This window comes from Hyaena hyaena, unplaced genomic scaffold (assembly GCF_003009895.1).
Source record: "Hyaena hyaena isolate Hyena2069 unplaced genomic scaffold, ASM300989v1 scaffold_0, whole genome shotgun sequence".
Taxonomy (NCBI): domain Eukaryota; kingdom Metazoa; phylum Chordata; class Mammalia; order Carnivora; family Hyaenidae; genus Hyaena; species Hyaena hyaena.
The window spans coordinates 2,681,921-2,702,490 of NW_024080632.1; the positions used below are offsets into that span (position 1 = coordinate 2,681,921).

The window sequence follows — 20,570 nt, forward strand, 5'->3', positions numbered from 1 at the left end:
GAGTGGCTCAGTTGGTTAAGTGTCCGACTTAGGCTCAGCTCATGATCTCGTGGTTCGAGCCCCACATCCAGCTCTGTGCTGACAGCTTGAAGCCTGGAGTCTGCTTCAGATTCTTTGTCTTCCTCTCTCTCTTTGCCCCCTACCCTGCTCATGCTCTGTCTCTCTCTCTCTTTCTCAAGAATAAATAAACTTAAAAAAAAATAGGACACAAGGGAAAAGGTACTTCTGGTAGAGGGAATATCATGTGTGAATGTCTGGAGGCAAGAATGAGCTTAGTGTGCTTGGGAAAGAAAAAGACACCCAACGTCATTGGAATTGAGTACGTGGTGGGGAGAATGGAGGGAATCAGGCTGGAGAAGTAGACAAGTGTTAGATCACATAGGCCCTTGAAGGCTGTGGTGGCCTCTCAGCTCCAAATCCAGTTTTCTAGACCCTTCTGGAATATTAGGGCTGTAAAGCATATTGCTCCTTTGTCAGACACTGTTAGGTTCTGTCAACAAGAGAGGAAGGAGGGAATCTAGAAGGGGGGGCGGGGGAGGGACTTGCTAATACCTGCTTGCTTGCAAGTCTCATCATGGCCACCTAAGTAGTGACATTTTGCTTCTAACAGTGGCATTTGGTTCAGTGTCCCTGTTCTTATAGGCTTCCCCTCTGATTTTTCTAGCTCTAATCTCCCCAACTTGTTCTCCAGCCCTCAAGACAGGAGCCATTTCCTGCAGTTAAGTTACCTTAGTGGCCCCACTACCTCTTTAGTGAATTTCCTATTTTATTTTAAAATATTTTTAATGTTTACTTATTTTTGAGAGAGAGAGAGACAGACTGCGAGCAGGATAGGGGCAGAGAGAGAAGGAGAGAGAATCTGAAGGAGGCTCCAGGCTCCAAGCTGTCAACTCAGAGGCCGATGGGGGGGGGGGGTCAAACCCACAAACCATGAGATCATGACCTGAGCCAAAGTCAGATGCTTAACCAACTGAGCCCCCCAGACACCTCTGACTTTCCTATTTTAGATTCTATTTTCCCAACCAGACCCAGACAGACACAAAGGTCTCATAGCGAGGACTCAGACTTCTATTCCATGTCTAATGGGAAGCCACTAAATGGCCTCAAGCCAAGGATAGAGAGATAGGTGAACCTGAACAGTTACTCACTGCAAAGAGTTACAAAAATTACAATAATCTATTTTGAGGTTTGGAATCTTGGAATAATGTGACATGTTTCTGGACTGTTTGCTTAATGATCCCCACTTTCCTAAGATGGTTACATCATGTGGGTGAAATCACACCAATGCTAAGATTACTTTCCATACTCTGGTGTTATTTTTGCTTTCATATTTGCTCCAGGCTTTGGCTATTGTTAAATATTTCATGTTAGCATCAGTCCTTGTAAGGTTCTATCAAATGAGGAATGTGTACCCTAAGTTTCATAGCTGGTGGCCATTGGGATCTACTAACTCCATCCCATCCTCTGTGAATACACATATAGACAAACATATATTTTTTCTGTTATATATATATGTGTGTGTGTGTTTATATGTATATGTAAGGATGCATGGATACACACATAAGTATATAAACCTTCCCCCTCTATATGCATATACACATAATACATTAATATGTGTATTATATAATAATATTTGGAATGCAAACAAGTGACAGTAAAACAATACTCTTTACCTCATAGGCTTATTGTTAGGCTTAAATGGGACCCTGAATATATAGCATATGGAGATGTAGGAGTTGGAAATGGTAGCCATTTAGCAGTGACTAAAATAAAGTTACAAAATTGCATCTTAGTGAATTGCTATAATTTGGGTTATTAACAGTTTCCTTGCTGTCTCCATTCTTTTCTTGGTGTCTTCAGAGGGAAGCCAAAACCTGTTTATTAAGTAGCATTTCAAGAGAGGACTCAGTGGTCAGGCTCCTGGTTATTGAGTATGGAGACGAAACACAAAAATGATGTTGATAGCATATTTGGTACCAGATGATATACAGCCAGTAGCTTCTATGCTTGAGTCTTTTTTCTCATCCTTTAAATGGGTGTATCTTCTTTCCATCTTACATCTCTTTTTTTTTTTAAGAAAAGGTATTATAAATTTTTAAAATCTTTTATTTATTTTTGAGAGAGACAGCATGAGCAGGGGAGAGTCAGAAAGAGAGGGAGACACAGAATCTGAAGACAGGCTGCAGGCTTTGAGCTAGGTATCAGCACAGAGCCCAACGCAGGGCTCAAACCCCACGTGAGATCATGTGAGATCAAACCCTGTGAGATCATGACCTGAGCTGAAGTCAGACACTTAACCAACTGAGCCACCCAGACGCCCCAAGAAAAGTTATAATAAACCAGTTTTTCAGTTGGGTAGAATTCCTTAAAGGTTTAATATTATTATATTGAAAAAGTCAATGGGGAAAGTATATATTGATCAGTAAGGGTGTTTGTCAGCTTAAAGATGATTTAACAGCACCAGCACAGGTCAAACTGTTTAATTTAGACTGTGATTAAAAAAAATTTTTGAGCTTGCTTCGGATCCTGTGTCTCCCTCTCTCTCCCTGCCCCTCCCCTACTCATGCTCTGTCCCTCTGTCTCTCAAAAATAAATAAATGTTAAAAAAATTTTTTTTTAATTTTTGAGAGAGATAAAGAGGAAGATTGAGGAGGGACAAGAGAGAGAGAGAGAGAGGGACAGAGAGAATCCCAAACAGGCTCCATGCTGTCAGCACAGCACTCAAACCCACAAACTGCAAGATCATCACCTACACCAAAATCAAGAGTTGGGTGCTTAACTGACTGAACCACCCAGGTGCCCTTAGAATGTGATTTTTAAATTTTTTTCTGCATGGGCTTTTGTTTTATTTTTTGGATAGCCCTTTACTTTGTAAGTTTGAAGGGATGAATAAACATTTTCTTTCTGAGAGATGTACTTGAAATAGCTGGATTAGTTTGCTGGGGCTGCTGTAACAGAGCTCCACAAACCGAGTGGTTTAAATGACAAAAACATCTCGTCTCACAGTTGTGGAGGCTGGAAGTCCAAAATCTGAAGTATTTGGCAGGGGCGCCTGGGTGGCTCAGTCGTTTGAGCTTCTGATTTCCGCTCAGGTCATGATCTTGAAGTTCATGGGTTTGAGCCCTGCATCAGGCTCTGTGCAGACAGCTTGGACCCTGGAGCCTGCTTCACATTCTGTGTCTCTTTTTCTCTCTGCCCCTCCCCCCTAAAAAATAAATAAACATTTAAAATTTTTAAAAAACTTAAAAAAAACCCTGAAATATTGGCAAGGCTGGTTCCCTTGGAAGGCTCTGAGGAGGGGTCTGTTCCATGACTGCCCCTGCTTTCTGGTGGCATCATGACAATGCTTGGTGTTCCTTGGTTTATAGAAGCATCACCCTGACCTCTGCCTTTATCTTCACATGGCCTTCTGCCTGTCCACACGTGCCTCTAAATTTCCCTTGCAAAAGGACACAGCCATGTTGGATTTGGGATCACACTAATGAACTTGTTTGAACTTGATCTGTAAAGACGCTATCTCCAAGGTCACATTCTGAGGTGCTGGGGGTCAGAACTCCAATATGTGAATTTGTGGGGGACACAATTCAGCCCGTTCCAATAGTGTGTCTGAGTTTAATAATTCAGACATCTATGTCTAATGTGATGTGTCTTATGTCTAATTTAAATGTGATGCTTTTGGGGCACCTGAGTAGCTCAGTTGGTTAAGCAACCGACTTCAGCTCAGGTCATGTTCTCATGGTCCGTGAGTGAGTTTGAGCCCCGCGTCAGGCTCTGTGCTGACAGCTCAGAGCCTGGAGTCTGCTTCAGATTCTGTGTCTCCCTCTCTCTCTGCCCCTCTCCCACTTGCACTCTGTCTCTCTCTCTCAAAAATAAATAAACATTTAAAAAATTTAAATGTGATGCTTTTAAGTGTAACTCACAAAAATGAATAGCAGGGCATCCATTATAAAAGCATAAAAAATGATTAAAACGATCATTTTAAGTGAATATACACAAGGGGTGAAAACTTTAAACAGAAACCCTTCTCATCCTTAATCTCGTTCTCCCAGCTCCAGAACCATTCTATGCATATGCTGCTGGAATACTCTAGAGAAGGAAAAGACAGGGTATAGCAACGATCCAAACAAATAATGACCATCAAACTTTTTGTGTGTGAAGAGTCATCAGAACATTCTGAAAATCTGTATTAAGAAACAGGTAATAGGGACTGAGGTGACTCAGTCATTTGGTTGAGCCTTTGACTCTTGATTTTAGCTCAGATCATGATCCCAGCATCATGGCATAGAGCCCCACAAGAAACTCAACCCTTGTTACCCTGGCCAGGGCACCTGTATCTGAAGTCTTGGCCTTTGATTTTTTTTTTTTTTTTTTTTTTTTGGCCATTCTTCCATTCCATTTTCCTTTCCCTTTTTTTTTTAATGTTGGTTTTAATTTTTTTTTTTTTAATTTCTGAGAGAGAGACAGCGTGAGCAGGAGAGGATCAGAGAGAGAGAGAGGGAGACACAGAATCTGAAACAGGCTCTGTTGTCAGCACAGAGCCTGACATGGGGCTCGAACCCACGAACCGTGAGATCATGACCTGAGCCGAAGTCGGACGCTTAGCGGACTGAGACACCCAGGTGCTCCTCCATTTTCCTTTTCCTAAAGAGATAATCTACACGGATTAAAAATGTCCATACTTTCTTTTTTTTTTATTTTATTTTTTTTACAAATAGTTTATTGTCAAATTAGTTTCCACATAACACTCAGTGCTCATCCCCACAAGTGCCCTCCTCCATGCCCATCCCTCCTCCCCCCCAAAATGTCCATACTTTCTGGGGACAGTTTGAGTCCATATCAGTCTGAACTCCAAAAAGTTTGATACTTAGGCCAGGGAAGACTTTTTTTTTTTAAGTAGTTTATTGTCAAGTTGGTTTCCATATAACACCCAGTGCTCATCCCCACAGGTGCCCTCCTCCGTGCCCATCTCCCACCTCCCCCCCACCCCCATCAGCCCTCAGTTTGTTCTCAGTATTCAAGAGTCTCTCATGGTTTGCCTCCCTCCCTCTCCCCAACTATTCTTCCCCTTCTCCTCCCCCGTGGTCCTCTGTTAAGTTCCTCCTAATCCTCCTGTACGTGCAAACATACGGTATCTGCCCTTCTCTGCCTGACTTATTTTGCTCAGCATAACACCCTCGAGTTCCATCCATGTTGCTACACATGGCCAGATTTCATTCTTTCTCATTGCCATGTAGTATTCCATCGTGTAGATAAACCACATCTTCTCGATCCATTTGTCTGTTGACACACTTAGGCTCTTTCCATGTTTTGGCTATTGTGGAGAGTGCTGCTATGAACACTGGGGTACATGAGCCCCTATGCATCAGCACTCCTGTATCCCTTGGGTAAATTCCTAGCAGTGCTATTGCTGGGTCCTAGGGGAGTTCTATTGTTAGTTTCCTGAGGAACCTCCACACTGTTTTTCAGAGGGGCTGCACCAGTTTACACTCCCACCAGCAGTGTAGGAAGGTGCCCGTTTCTCCACATCCTCGCCAGCATCTAGAGTCCTCTGATTTGCTCATTTTAGCCACTCTGACCAGCATGAAGTGGTACCTCAGTGTGGTTTTAATTTGTATTTCCCTGATGAGGAGGGACGCTGAGCATCGTTTCATGTGTCTGTTGGCCATCTGGATGTCCTCTTTGGAGAAGTGTCTGTTCATATCTTCTGCCCATTTCTTCACTAGATTGTTTGTTTTTCGGGTGTGGAGTTTGTTGAGTTCCTTATAGATTTTGGATACTAGCCCTTTATCTGATATGTCATTTGCAATTATTTTTTTCCCATTCTGTCGGTTGCCTATTAGTTTTATGGATTGTTTCCTTTGCCGTGTAGATTTTAATCTTGATGAGGTCCCAATAGTTCATTTTTACTCTTGATTTAGGCAAGGGAAGACTTTTAAAAATTAGTTAAAATATAGGTTTAAACCTCTCAACTTTTCATTTTAATTAGTATCTGTATTAATCAAGATTGTTTTTGGATTGTCAGTGAAGGAAGCCCAGCTTAACCTGGCTCAAGGAAATGAGGAAGTGGATTATTGCTGGTAACAGAAAAGTTCAAGGGTAAAAGTAACTTCAGGCAGGACAGGATCCAGGGAGTCAGAGTATCATCTGGATTTAGTGTCTCGCTCTCCTCCCTGTCCACCTCTTTGCCCTACTGCTGTTAGGTTGGCCTGACAGACTGGTTACCCATTCAACACAGCCTCTGCCCCCACTTCCCAATGCTATCTTAGCAATGTCATTGGCAAGGAACTGTCTTTTCCCAACTACTTTCAGTTCATGTCTTGTGTTTTACAATTATTTATTTATTTATTTTTTTAAGCTCTAGGCCCAACATAGGGCTTGAACTCACAACCCTGAGATCAAGAGTTGCATGCTGTACTGACTGAGCCAGCCAGGCACCTCTTTTTCCTACTACTTTCAATATAAAGTTCTGAAACTGAAACTCATTGGCTTGGCCCTGAATCTATCAATCAATGTGGCCTGGAAGTGCATCCACCATTTCAATTTGCCAGAACTGAATTATATGAATTATATGCTCAACTCTGGAGTAATGTGTATGGGGGATGATTCATGGTTTCTAAACCACATAGACTTGGAGACAGACAGATAAAAATTAAAGGGCCACTATCTGAAGAAAGAGGGATGGGGGCACCTGGGTGGCTCAGTAGGTTAAGCGTCCGACTTCGGCTCAGGTCATGATCATACGGTTCATGGGTTCGAGCCCTGCGTCGGGCTCTGTGCTGACAGCCAGCTCAGAGCCTGGAGCCTGGTTCAGATTCTGTATCTCCCTCTCTCTCTGACCCTCCCCTGCTCACACTGTCTCTCTCTCTCTGTCTCTCAGAAATAAATAAAACATTAAAAGAAGAAATAAAAAAATAGAAACATAAAAGAGGGACCCGTGTTGCTTAGACCTCAACTCCGAGGAGGGGCCTCTGCTCAGCTGGTGCTCACATCTCAGTACTTACAGGGTGGCCCTATGGAGGTTCCCACTGGTCCCGCCCTCTGGGAGGAGGGTTTGGGGAGGCCAGTCTGGCAAGCCTGGGGGAGACGGAGAAGGGCTGCTGCTACATTCAGCAGGAGACGAGGCCGCCAGGGTGAAGGAGTGTTGTTGGGATGACGTTCACAGGAAACTTTTCCTCCTCCAGCCTCGCCTCCCTCTGGCACTCCCCGTTGCAGAAACAAACCTGAAACAGCTGGCAGAGCAGAAATGTGGTTTTGCAGCGCATCACAGTACAGGCTAGAAGCCTGGGTTTGGAGCTGAGAGACTGTCTGTCTTAACGACCCATGCACTTGCCTTCTTACTGTCACTTTGCTTTGCTCCTACCTGTTTCAGGATATTTGCATGTGCTGTTTCCTCTTCTTGAAATGCAGTTCCTTCTTTCTTTGCCTACTTACTACCTACTTTTCCCACTTCCTCGTGGAAGCCTTTGAGTCCCCTGGTGGGGTCAAATCTCTCTGTAATAGACTGTTAGCTTCTTTGTAATAATGTCACAGTTACAAGTTTACATTTTGTGTAATTTTTGGATTAACATCCGCTACAATGTAAGGATATTGAACAATTTTTTTATGTTAATTTACTTTTTTAAAATTTATTTCTGAGAGAGAGTGAGAGAGAACAGAGAGACACAGAATCTGAAACAGCCTCCAGGCTCTGAGCTGTCAGCACAGAGCCCAAAGCGGGGCTTGATCCCATAAACTGTGAGATCATGATATGAGCCGAAGTCAACTGCTTAACCACTGGGCCACCCAGGCACCGCCCCTATATTTACTTTTTAGAGAGACAGAGTGTGAGCAGGGGAGGGACAGAGCGAGGGAGACACAGAATCCAAAACAGGCTCCAGGCTCTGAGCTGTCAGCACAGAGTCCAACGTGGGGCTCAGGGATCATGAGATCATGACCTGAGCCAAAGTCGGAGGCTTAACCGACTGAGCTACCCAGGTGCCCCAACACTGTAAGGACATGAATCTATGTACATCTGGTTTTCTTTGTGCCCCTAATGTCTAACAATGTACCTGGCCCATAGTAAGGACTCAACAGATAACCTGTTGAATGGAGTGAGAAGTGCAGTTTTAACAGCCATGGGGAAGTGATTACCACGCCTCAACACCGCAACAGAGTTTTGTCTTGTTTTTGAATTAGCTGCTTCCAATAGCATCTTTGTCCTGGGTGAACCCAATAAATCTTCCTCCTGCTTCTTGTCCTCAGTAGCTTGACTCCTGTCCCCTGGTACCGCTGCTATTTGCATTGTCATTCTGAGATACTCTAAGTGTACACACAAGCAAAATATATTATATGTTCTGATAGAGGTGCTTCATTCTCTTGAACAACTGTTTTTCACTGCAGGCAAGTACCACAGTTCAGTTAACCAGTCCTTTCCTCAGACATTTAGTTCGTTTCCTATCTTTTGATTCCTCAAATAATGCTGCAGTGAATAACCTTGTGTGTGACATTGTGTCCAAATACGCAGTTATGTTGCAATATCTCCTGAAATACCATCTTATACTTTGGTCCCAGAGAAGGAGATTATGCAGATCTAGCAGCAAGGATCTGGTTTGGATGCTCAGTACCTGTAAAAGTGGGAGTTTCTAGGCCAGATCTCCACTTTTTGGAATCTAGTATTTACCTAGCCCTAGTGTGCAGCTAGAGTTTGAGGGCCACTTGGAAACCAAATTGTACCAGCCGAGCTCAGAAGACAGCGATGCATTACATATAATGTTGTTACATTTTTTTGTTGCATCCTTTCTCCTTTCATAATGTGACAGATTAAAAATATTTTTTTATTTCTTTATTTTGAGAGACACAGACAGAGAGCGAGCAGGAGAGGGTCAGAGAGAGAGGGAGACACAGAATCTGAAGCAGGCTCCAGGCTCTGAGCTGTCAGCACAGAGCCTGATTCAGGGCTTGAACCCACGGACTGAGATCATGATCTGAGCCGAAATGGGACACCTAACTGACTGAGCCACCCGGGAGCCCCCACAATGTGACAGATTTGTAATAGCTTATTTGGTGTCATCTACACTAGCCAATAAACTAGGACTAGCCTAGTGGCTAGCTGTGAACAGGGCCTTGTTCTTATGAGACTAGTTTTTTCATTCTTACTGTTGCCAGGTTTCTTTGCAAGGATGAAATGAAATAATGAGAGCAATTAGCAATTTAAAATGTTCACTAACATATATGTAAGTATATATATAAAATACATACTTATGTATACATATATTTTTTAATTTTTTAAATGTTTTATTTCTGAGTGAGAGAGAGAGAGGCAGTGTGAGCAGGAGAGGGTCAGAGAGAGGGGGAGACACAGAATCCGAAGCAGTCTCCAGGCTCTGGGCTAGCTGTCAGCACAGAGCCCGTCTCAGGGACCGAACCCACGAACCATGAGATCATGACCTGAAGTCATGACCAAAGTCGGACGCTTAACTGACTGAGCCACCCAGGCGCCCCACATACTTATGTATATAAACGCCAAGTTGGAAGATGCATAATTATCTTGCCATGACTACTTTTATTTTTCCCTCCTCACTTCCCCTCTACTTTCTCCTGAGGAGATCACACCTTAACCTCCAAATGTTTGGGGACTTGGATTCTTTCAACACAAGGCGAGCGGGATGCGCCGCCAGTAGGGGGCAAGACTCACCCAAGCGTGCCTATTACCTAAGCAACGGAGTCAAACAGCATTCAGAATGACTTTACAAAAGGGTTACCAAGAAGTTAATTTGTTTATTCTGTTAGGTCATTTAATAATAACAATAGTAGTAGTAAGAATAAGGAGAAAGAGAAGGAAATCAGGAAGCGAGAGGTGGTGGCGACAAACCTTTTCTGCAGCAATCATTAAGAGCAATAGTTTGTTCAGAAAAAAGAAGTGGGGCTGACGGCTCACACTCCGTAGGGTTTGATAATGACCGTGGACCAGCCGAAGGTCTCCGAGTTATACTGCGGTTTCATGTTGAATAAAGTGCTTTGAGCGAGCCTAACAAGCAAAGAATACGCGAATATTTTTTTCTAGGATTGACTGGGTATAATGAAGAGCTTTCCAACGTGACACAGACGCCACTAGATAACTTCCCGGGCCTAAGCCAGACACCAAAAGGCTTTTGAAAATAGCTTCGGGCCCCTCCTGACCCGACTTTTGAAAGCAGGTATGGGACGCATGCGCCCGGCCCACCGGCTGACCTCCTCGTGGCAAGACCAGAGCGCAGACCTTCCTCCCGACGGCCCGCGGGGCAGAAAGGGAGGGGGAACGGAATTCTCGCGAGGTCTTTGAGGGCCGGCGGAAGCAGTAGACACGTGACTCTTCTAGGAGGCCTTCGCCTTCCCCCCCTCCCCCTTCTCGGAAACCCGGCCCCCTCACCCCTCGCCCACCCCGGAGCCGCGGTAATGGACCGTTTGGGTTCCGGAATTCTCTTGGATCCAACCACTGGTACCGGGTCCGCTGGGGCCGGCGGAGTCCGTGCTTGGCAGTGAAGGCAGGGGGCGGTCAAGATGGGGGGGGAAATCATCTTCCTTCACCTAGGAGGGAGGCGGGGCGGAGGGGGGCGCTGGGGAGCAGGGTGGGGGGGAAGGGAGGAAGTCACGTGGGATGCGCGGCGCGCGCTGCGTGCGCGCGGCGCCTCATCCGTCGCCCCACCCCCTCCCCTCCGGCGGGGCGGGGGGGCCGGGGGGAGGGGCGTCAAGATGGCGGCGGGGAGGTAGGCAGAGCCGGACGCTGCTGCTGCCGCCGCCACCGCCGCCTCCGCTCCAGTCGTCTCTAGTTCTTCAAGCTCTCGCCGCCCGGGAGAAGCTGTTCCGACGTCGGATCCCGCGGGGAAAGTAAGTCCTTCCCCTAGCCCTCTTCTGCTTCCACACTCCCCCTCCTGGACAGCCAGTCTCCCACTCCCACCCTCCTCAGGGGGCCGTGTGGGGCCGGGCTGGGGGGGGCAGCCACCTCACCCCGGCTTGGGGCCTCCCTCGCCGCCCCCTCAGCTGCGCGCCCGGGGGCTCTCGGGGCCACGGTCCTAGCGGCAGCCCCGACGCGCTCGCTTCCTCCGCCCGTCAGCGCCGGGCCCTGCGGTCGATGCGCGTGGGGCTCTCGGGCCCCGGGGGCCCCGCTGTCCCGGGCCGGAGGTACCCAGTTTGGGCGGGGAGGCAGGGTCTGCGGACGCTGGCTCCGACTCTACTTGGGTCGCGCCCCTTGCCTTCCCCGCGCCACTCGAGGACTGCGAGGTCCCGGACCCGCAGGAAAGTGAGCTCCGCAATCCTTCAAAAGTCCTCCTGCCGGAAGATTGCCCCCGGTTTAGGGCGAGTGCGGGAGGCGACAGGAGCGCCCCAAATCTGGACCCCGCAGCTGCAGTTTTCTGATTACCTCGCTCTCAGCGCGTCGAAGCGGTACGTGGGACACGTGGGGGCCACCTTCAAGCCTCACCGGGTTATTAGGTTAATTTTGTCTCCACCTCGCTCGCCTCCCAGACTCTAAGCATGTATGCAGTGAAAGGCGGTTGCGGATTTGCTTACTGTAAGAGTGCTTGGCGTAACGAGCATCTAAAGTTCCCCAAACCAGTGTATGCTGGTGGTTTCCCTGAAGTGGTTTGGGATCGGTTTAACCGCGGAGGAGATTTGGATGTGCCCGGAGCCTTGTGATTGTTTCTTTCCTGACCCTGGCACCCAGCTCCTCCCCTTTCCACCCGGGCTTTGTGCTGCTGTTTGGTTAATGTTTGCGGACCCTAACTTGATCATCACACAGAGAAGCCCTTTTTATGTGCGGGCTCCGTTTACTGTAGGAAGCTTTTGTTTTGGGGAGTCGCTGGATGAGAAACGTGGGGAAAGAACGGGCAAGAAAATGCGAGTCGAATAAAACGACGTTTTTATCCATTGAATTGCGCAGCCAATTGTAACCGCACCCGGAAGTTTGTACTAAACACGTGTTGCTGAGGGAAGGATAAAAACTGGGTCCCCTTTGACCTTTGAAAGTTGATTATTGGCAGTTTATGTTGGGCTAAATGTTTTTTTCTTTCTTTCTAGACAGCCGTGATTAGGGACGAAGTAGGGCTTGTACAGACTAGGCCCGGAAGGTCTGTCTAGAAAGCTGTCAAATCCAGAGTTGTCCTAGAGCAGATGAACTTAACGCTTAGAGACACGAAGCAGCTAACCGGCGAAGGGGTTCGTTTTCCCCCTTATATTTACGGCAGTCAGAAGGGATATTTTCCTAAGCTGTGGGAAAGCCAGCATCATTCCCCGAAAGATAGTTTGTCTAGAATTTCTAGGATAAAATGAAGAATTTTGCATGGGACATTTATTTTGCGAGCAAGAAAACGTTTTAATTTCCATGTTTAAAGAAGCTGCTTCCAAAATTTAGATTATCTGAAAAAGCACCTTTATTTATTCTTTTGGCTTCTGCTCTTTTATTTCCCAGTCTAACTTAATTACAGTTGTCTATAGAATTTTAAGTAAATTTTTACTCTACCTGGTGGGTTGGTATTAGAAAGAGAGGCTTAGTTGGTGGTTTACAGTCCATTCATTCATTCATTGAATGCTGTGAAGTGTCAGGCAGTTTTACTTAAGGGCTTTGCTGAAATCATGCACTGCTTAAAAACTGACAGTATGGAGGTTCTTTACATGCTTTTTAAAATGATTCATCTCAGAGACTCTAGGTGCAGATATACTTTGGCGTTTCTTAGTTTCTAAATTGAGCTTTGATTTGAGATTTGTGGCCTGTGAAGATCCTGAACACTTGCATCTGAAGTCTGATCTCCCCAAGGAACCTGACTTCATGAGTCTCTCGGTTCCCATGCTTTGCCTGCCTAAAATTGGTGTAAAGATACTTTCCGAGAAGAATTGCTTTCACGTTAAATAGCTAATTAGTAACCAAAATGATATCCTAAAGTTGTTGCAGTTCTTTTTTTTTTTTTTTTTCCTACTTTGTAGTTGAACTTATTAGTAAGGACATCTTGGGATACTACTGAAATTTTGTGTAGATGGAAAGATAGGCTCTTGAAGAGCAGGAACTCCGGTTTTATGAGTATGGTACAAAACCCATCAAATTAACTTGCGTACTTAATTCTTGGGAGGAAATATATAGTACAGAGTAAGGATTTTAAAACTTTTTTGTTGCATCCTCTGTAAGACATGTTTTACATTGTGACCTAGTAATATACACTTGGAACTGACAAAGTCCTGTCGTGAAGTAATATTTAGCCTCTCTGTACACTCTGCACTAGTTTTCTATGCTGAAATATTTAAGAATGCTGATCATGATACACTGAATTGACTTGACAACTCACTGTGGTGTGACCAACAGATTGAAAAATATGTTCTAGGGTTAAGAGTACTGTATCTTAGGGGGAAGTAGAGTCAGAGCTCCTGGGTTTCTAATTCTGCTCTCTGCTTGCTTTGTTGTTACATTGTTACAGTCCATCTCTCTCAGCCTGTTTTTATCTGTGACAAAGAGATGACGGGTAATATTTATTCATGGGTTACCTGGAGGGTTAGAAGAGAAAGAAAATCAGCACTGTAATAAATCTCGAGATATGTCTAGTCATCTGAAGTTGATGGTGGTAATCAAGAAAGTTGTCTCATGCCCTCCACTCTTTCATGCGCTTTTTTGTAAAGCATATTTGAAATTTTGTTATCTGCAAATTCCTTAGTGAAGCCATTCTTCCTATACGTTTTGTAGTGAGAGCCGGAAGGGGCAAACTTTAGTGAGCAATTGCTCTCTTGAAAAATAGCTATTAAAAAAAATACAAGTTATGTCCCTCGAGGTAATGAAAATCCTTGTTAATGAACTTTTTAATATTACTTTCTATATTTCCTGATGTTCTTTTTTTAAAAATTTCATTTATTCATTTTGAGAAAGGAAGAGAGGACAAGAGAGTGTGCATGCGTAGGAGGGGCAGAGAGAGAGAGGAAGAGAGAATTCCAAGTAGGCTCCACACTGTCATTGCAGAGCCTGATATGGGGCTTGAACTCATAAACTGTGAGATCATGACCTGAGCTGAAACCAAGAGTTGGGTGCTTAACCCACCCAGGTGCCCCTCTCCTGATGTTCTTAATTAAGGAACCAGCATGCAGTAGATACTAAAATACATTATTCATGGACTATATTAGCTAAATTCTGAGTGGGTCATTATCCTTCAACTTCTTAAACTAAATGTCAGTTGTTAATGTCTGGGCTTTGTAAAAGCAAAGTTGAAGCGGACTTAAAAGTCAGACATACTTAGTGTTGTTAAAGAGAGGTCCTGCTTGTTATTAGTTCTGGCAAAGAGAGATACTTGCTAAGTGATATCTTTACATAAAGAGGTCTACCAGTCTCCCCTCTAGGCAAACTAACTGATTAGCTGGACAAATTGAATGTGTGACACTTATAGGTAAAAAGGAATTGATGTTTTTATTTTTTTTAATGTGTTTTTATTTATTTCTGAGAAAGAGCATAAGCGGGGGTGGGGGTGGGGGAGTCAGAGAGAGAGGGAGACACAGAATCTGAAACAGGCTCCAGGCTCCAGGCTGTCAAGCACAGAGCTGGACGCGGGGCTGGAACCCACGAACCGTGAGATCGTGACCTGAGCCAAAGTTGGACGCTTAACTGACTGAGCCACCCAGGAACCCTAGGAATTGGTGTTTTATAGAACTAATTTGGAAATTATTGAATAGATTGCCAACAAGTAAAGTTTGTAGTTTAGGAAATAAAGTGTTGCATCAGTGATGTGGAAGAAAACCTGTATTTTTGACGTGATACTAATGTTTATCAAAATGATAGTTAATAGTAATATAATATTTATGCAACAGCAATCCTATAAAATAGGTTCTGTTTTTATTCCGATGAGGAAACAAGTTACTGCTTGATCACATTTAGTTATTATTTGATCGTGTTATACTATTAGTGCATGATGTAGTCAGGATTTGAACCCAGATATGCTGTTTGATTCCATCGTCTGCGCTGCCACTGGTGCAGATAGACCCCTTGTATCGGCCCCCAGCTGTAAAGATCTGCCTTAGGTCTCAACAAGAGCAATCCTGTCCTGCTTGATAGGTTTCAGTGTTGGTATTCTCAGTGGGAACTGTACCCTTGCATTCTTCTGATTGGCTGCTGTTTCTCAGGATTCTCCTCCTGCCAAAGATGGTTCTTCATTTCTCTCTACTATTGTGTCCTTGTTTCTTATTTATTGGAGACACTTTCATGGGTGTACTATATTGAAATACGTGATATTTTTGAATGTTTATGATAGAAATGGAACCTTTTGTTTATTGTTTTGAGATAGAGTCACTCTGAGGTTAGTAATTTTTGGGTTTGTTACATTGCTACATGTTAAGCGTCACCTAAGGTCTATGAAATCCTTTGTTAGATACACTGTAACACAGTTCTCTTACATCTAACAGTATTTGCGTTTATATTGTATTTAGAGGGTTCAAAATGAAAATGTTTTTCCTCTGAAGAATACATCTTACTTGTAAGGTGAGGAGAAGATTGAATAATACAACCTTTTTAAGAGCTCTCTCAGCCTGAACACTGAAATTCTGTGAGTCTGTAATAGTTTCAGAATAGGAAAATTAAGTATTAAGAGTGTTGCCTAATGGGATTAGAGAATGGCATGAGATGTTCCTCCATATCCCTTTCCCCCTTTCTCACTGCAAAAAAGTGCAAGTAAAGGAGTGTCTGGGTGGCTCAGTCGGTTGGGCAGCCGACTTCGGCTCAGGTCGTCATCTCATGGTTTGTGGGTTTAAGCCCTGCATCAGGCTCTTTGCAGACAGCTAGCTCAGAGCCTGGAGCCTGTTTCAGATTCTGTGTCTCCCTCTCTCTCTGACCATCCCCTGCTCACGCCGTCTCTCTCTCTCTCTCAGGAATAAATAAAACATTAAAAAAAATTTTTTTTAAGAAGTGCAAGTAAAGAATTTGTGCCCAGTTGGCTAAAAAAGGATGCCTAGGGATGCCTAGGTGGCTCAGTCAGTTGGGCGTCCGACTTGGGCTCAGGTCATTATCTCATGGTTCTTGGGTTCGAGCCCTGCGTTAGGCTCTGTGCTGACAGCTTGGAGCGTGGAGCCTGCTTTGGATTCTGTGTCTCTGGCTCTTTATGCCCCTCCCCCATTCATTTCTCTGTCTCTCTCAAAAATAAACATTAAAATTTTTTTAAAAAAGGGATTCCTAGATTTTGTGTTTAAGATGTATATAAACCTAAAATCTTCTTCATTAATAGCTTGTAAAAGTCATTGTCATTACCAAGTCACTACTGAGGTTAGAGGTCTCAAGTTGTGATTCTTGTGAATGAATTTTCAGTAGGTCATTGAGAGTGTTATTTACAACCGTGCTGCTACGTCTTGTAAAAATATCAAGGTTTTCCCTTCCATGATAATATTTTTGTACTTTCAGTGCTCATTGTTCAGAAAATATGTTTCAAAAACCTCTCATGAATTTAGTAATGCTTTTCAATGAGTTTTTTCATTAATAATGATTTTGTAGTTTTTAGTATAATTAGGCAGGGCTTGGTGTGCATCTAATGGATTAATGGATCCCTTGGCCTCCTAAGCATTCTTTGGTCTGTAGTTTAGTAGTCACTGGTTTACAACAGTGTGTTTTTGTTTCAGATTTAAGTAAATAATTATTTCTAATACCGACTTTAAAAAGATGACATTGATAGGCTCTGGAATTTTGTCAGTCTAGGTCAGGATTAGTCATAGCAGGCAGACCAAGACCACCCTACATTTTCCCAGGTCACTTAGTGAAGTATTTTGTGGCTTGAAAATGTTTTTATTTATTTTTCATTTTTAAATGTTTATTAGAGAGTGAGCGAGCAGGGTAGGTACAGAGCGAAGGAGACAGAATCTCAGGTAGGCTCTGTGCTGTCATGTGCTGTCAGCATAGAGCTGGATGCGGGGCTTGAACCCATGAATCATGAGATCCTGACCTCAGTTGAAACCAAGAATCTGATGCTTAACCAACTGAGCCACACAAGTGCCCTGAAAATGTTTCTAAAGCATTGGATTAGCTCTTGGTACATCTTTGTAATATTCAGATTAATTTGTAAAGTATTGTTAGCTATTTTACATCTCCTTTGGGACATTTTTCTTATTTGTCTCCTCTGTTCACTTTCTTCATACCGTTTCCATCTTGCTGTCCAATAATCTGTCTTCCTTGCTGTTTTAATCTCAAACTGGCATTCCAAAGTTAAGTATTGAAACTTCTTAGGTTAGCAACATTGATTTATTGATCTATTCATTGGAAAGAGAATGCATGGGCTTTGGGATTTTGAACAATCTAGATCTGGGTAGGTGTAGGTAATGTAAGCTTTCTGTGCTTCAGTTTCATTTCTAAAATTGTAATACCTATCTTTTTCGGGGGTTTTGTGGGCTCATAGTGTACGTGAAGAGCCTAAACACTGTGTGAGCTTTGAAAACATAATTAGTTGTCAGTTTCCTTACCGTCCTCTTTCCTGCTCAAAATGTATTCCATAGACTTCCTTTTTCTGAAAAATTTTTGGGGAAATTTCATTTGGCTTATCTCTTCTTCCTTGGGGCTGTTTAAGACCCTCTTTAAACAGTCTGCCCTTGGGGCGTCTGGGTGGCTCAGTTGGTTGAGCATCCGACTTCAGCTCAGGTCATGATCTCACAGTTCGTGGGTTCAAGACCTGTGTCAGGCTCTGTGCTGACAGCTCAGAGCCTGGAGTCTGTTTCGGATTCTGTGTCTCCCTCCCTTTCTGACCCTCCCCTGCTCACACTGTCTGTCTCTTTCTCTCAGGAAAACAACAGTAACAATAAAAACTTGTTAAACAGTCTGCCTTTAGTTTAATTCCTGGATATCTGTGGTTTCTATCTTAAACTCATTCATGTTTCTGTTAGAACTTCTTTCTCATTGATACTTAGGCTCATGTGACATAGGTCTACCTAGTAAAGGATTTCTCTGTTAAGTATCTTGCTTTCATTTGAAACATTACTTCTTATATGTGATAAGTCATGGTGGCTAACATCTTTCTTTAAGTAGGAAGACACTAACATTAATTCTGTCACACAGCCTGATAACAGATGAACTAGCTGAAAGTATATTTATTTAACATGAAATTAGTGTTTTGAGAAAAACAAGTACAGTCATTTTTTCAGTGTTTATGTATATAAATTAGTTATTTCAGATAATGACAAAAGTTAAAAATTGAGAAAGTTGTTTCCCCCCCCCACCCCCTACAAAATGGACAAAACTCTGTGTTGGTGCTAAATTACTTTGGATCAAAGTACATTTGGTTCCTTAGAGTACAGTTGGAAAACTCAAACCTAAAATGTATTTGCTTGCTTCATTTTCCCCTACTAACCTATATAACCCATAGGTTTTTTCTTTTTGTGTGTGTCCTAGGCTCAACATTTATCTTTTTCACTTTGTGTTGGTTTATCTGTAATCATCCATCAATTCATGCTTTTTGTGTATTTCATATTCTCCTTCATTTTGAACTTCTATATAAAGTTAGCCCTATGGATTGTCCTTCCTAAATATCTTGGAATCTATCCCTCTTCTTTCCACACTCTGTTATTATAGCACATCAACTCTCTTGGTGTGTCGTAGCAGTTTCCTAAATTGTCTCTCTGCTTCTGGTCTTAGTCTACCCATTCTCAGTTTACTTTCATATTTCTGTGGAGTATTTTAAGTTACAAATCTGACTGTGTCATGCATTCCTCTATCTAAAAACTCTTCAGTGACCTCCACCACCTAGTGAACTCTCTGGCATGGTATAGAAGGTTGTGGGTGACATTTTCCTCAGCTCTTGTGATCACCTATCTGAGCCTTGGATTTCTGTTCTGAGTTTCCATACCAATGGTAAATTACTCTAACCATTGTTCTTAAAGTACTAATGTCTTTCACGCCTCCATAAATTTTAATGCCCTGTCCAGAAGATGCTTACCCACCTGGTGATTTCTTCCTTGAGACCCAGTTCCCAGTCATCTTTCTCCCCTCTCTTCCTAGGAAAAGTTTAGCATTCCTTTTCTATTCCCACTGCATTTTGTACGCAAATACTCTTGCTTTGTTTTACATATTTCTCTGTCCTTTCCATCTTACTGTGAATTTCTTGGGATCAGAGACTATTTCTCATTTAGTCCTTCTTTCTTGATATGTAGTAAGTTCTTCATAAATATCAAATGGATGGATCTGGTAGAAAATGTTGGTTTATATTTAGAAGAGAGTTAATTGCCATTTTAATTGTTTTATGTTAACATTAAATATTTTGTTCTAAAGATGGTGGAGCCAGGGCAAGATTTACTGCTTGCTGCTTTGAGTGAGAGTGGAATTAGTCCGAATGACCTCTTTGATATTGATGGTGGAGATGCCGGGCTTGCAACCCCAACACCTCCTACTCCGGTTCAGCAGGTAAGAGTTTTCCAAAGCCTCTGTAAAAAGTAGATTGCTTAATTTTGATTTCTACGTCTAGAAATAGGCATTATTAAGACATTTAAAAAAATTTTTTTTTTAAGTTTATTTTTGAGAGAGAGCACACATGTGCAAGCGGGGGAGGGACAGAGAGAAAGGGAGGCAGAGGATATTAAGTGGGTTCTGGGAGCCTGGTGCGGGGATCAAACCCACCAACTGAGCCATGAGAATATGACGCTCAGCTGACTGAGCCACCCAGGCGCCCCAAGACATAATTTTAAGTATGCATGTGCATGTTATTTTTATGTTATTAGTCTTCATGAGATGGAAAATATTTGCAGTGAAAAATTAAGATGTTTTCTGCTTTGATAAATATTTATATAAAACAGATGTATTATTATTTAGAGCTCTTGGGGGAGGTTTGTTAATTGCTTTACTAGTTGTCTTTGTATTTTATGAGGACCTTCTGAGGTTTCACTATACACTTTCTCTGAAAGTTAAAATAAGATTATGGTGTTAGCATAGTTTTGTGAAGATGATGTACTTGGAAAGATTATTACTTTATGCTTAGTATCAGATTTTTTTGAGTGTAAAACTTGACATTTTTAGTTTTAATGAAATGAATACACCTTTGGTTCTTGAAATCGTTCTCTGCCGTCATTTTTTATTTCTTTCTCTGATGTTATTTTCTCTCCAGTCAGTGCCACTTAGTGCATTAGAACTAGGTTTGGAGACTGAAGCAGCAGTTCCTGTTAAACCAGAACAAGAAACGGTACCTACTCCAGCACTGTTAAATGTTAGGGTAAGAACGATTTATATTTGGCATTATTATGAAAATGGTTTAGGATTATAGTCAGAAAATAACCTGTAATATGAAGTAATTTTTATCTTACTAGTTCTGCTTTTCGGTACTTCTCTCCAATATACTACTCTCACCTTCTACTTGATAAAATATTTCTTTCATTCTTCTGGTAGTTATTTTGATCAAAAGGACAAAACAGAAAATTTTTTGAACTTCTTGTAAGTGATACAGAATTTATGAACTACACATAAACCCAACTACACTTTTCATTCTTCTGTGTTGATTTCAGCTTTTGTCCATTATGTGATCGTAATTGTGCTTTAAATAGAGTTCCTCTGATTTAATCTTAAATGTAGCAGTTATTAACTAAGCCTAGTGGTGTAAAGGACAACCTAGTTAAAAATTTGATAATTTATG

General features: G+C 42.8%; 1 protein-coding gene across 4 annotated transcripts in view; it reads left to right on the forward strand.

Annotated features, from left to right (window-relative positions):
• Positions 1-10,703: 10,703 nt before the first annotated feature.
• The window catches only part of SBNO1 (strawberry notch homolog 1), a 57,681-nt gene continuing 47,814 nt past the window's right edge, over positions 10,704-20,570 (forward strand). For 3 of the 4 annotated variants that reach the window (XM_039233084.1, XM_039233318.1, XM_039233247.1), the window contains exons 1-3: positions 10,704-10,845; positions 19,220-19,351; positions 20,049-20,153. In XM_039233084.1, the coding sequence (XP_039089015.1) occupies positions 19,220-19,351; positions 20,049-20,153 (237 nt within the window). In that variant the 5' untranslated portion in view covers positions 10,704-10,845. Of the gene's footprint in view, positions 10,846-11,229; positions 11,401-19,219; positions 19,352-20,048; positions 20,154-20,570 lie in introns of all 4 variants that reach the window. The other variant, XM_039233165.1, reaches the window with a different exon arrangement.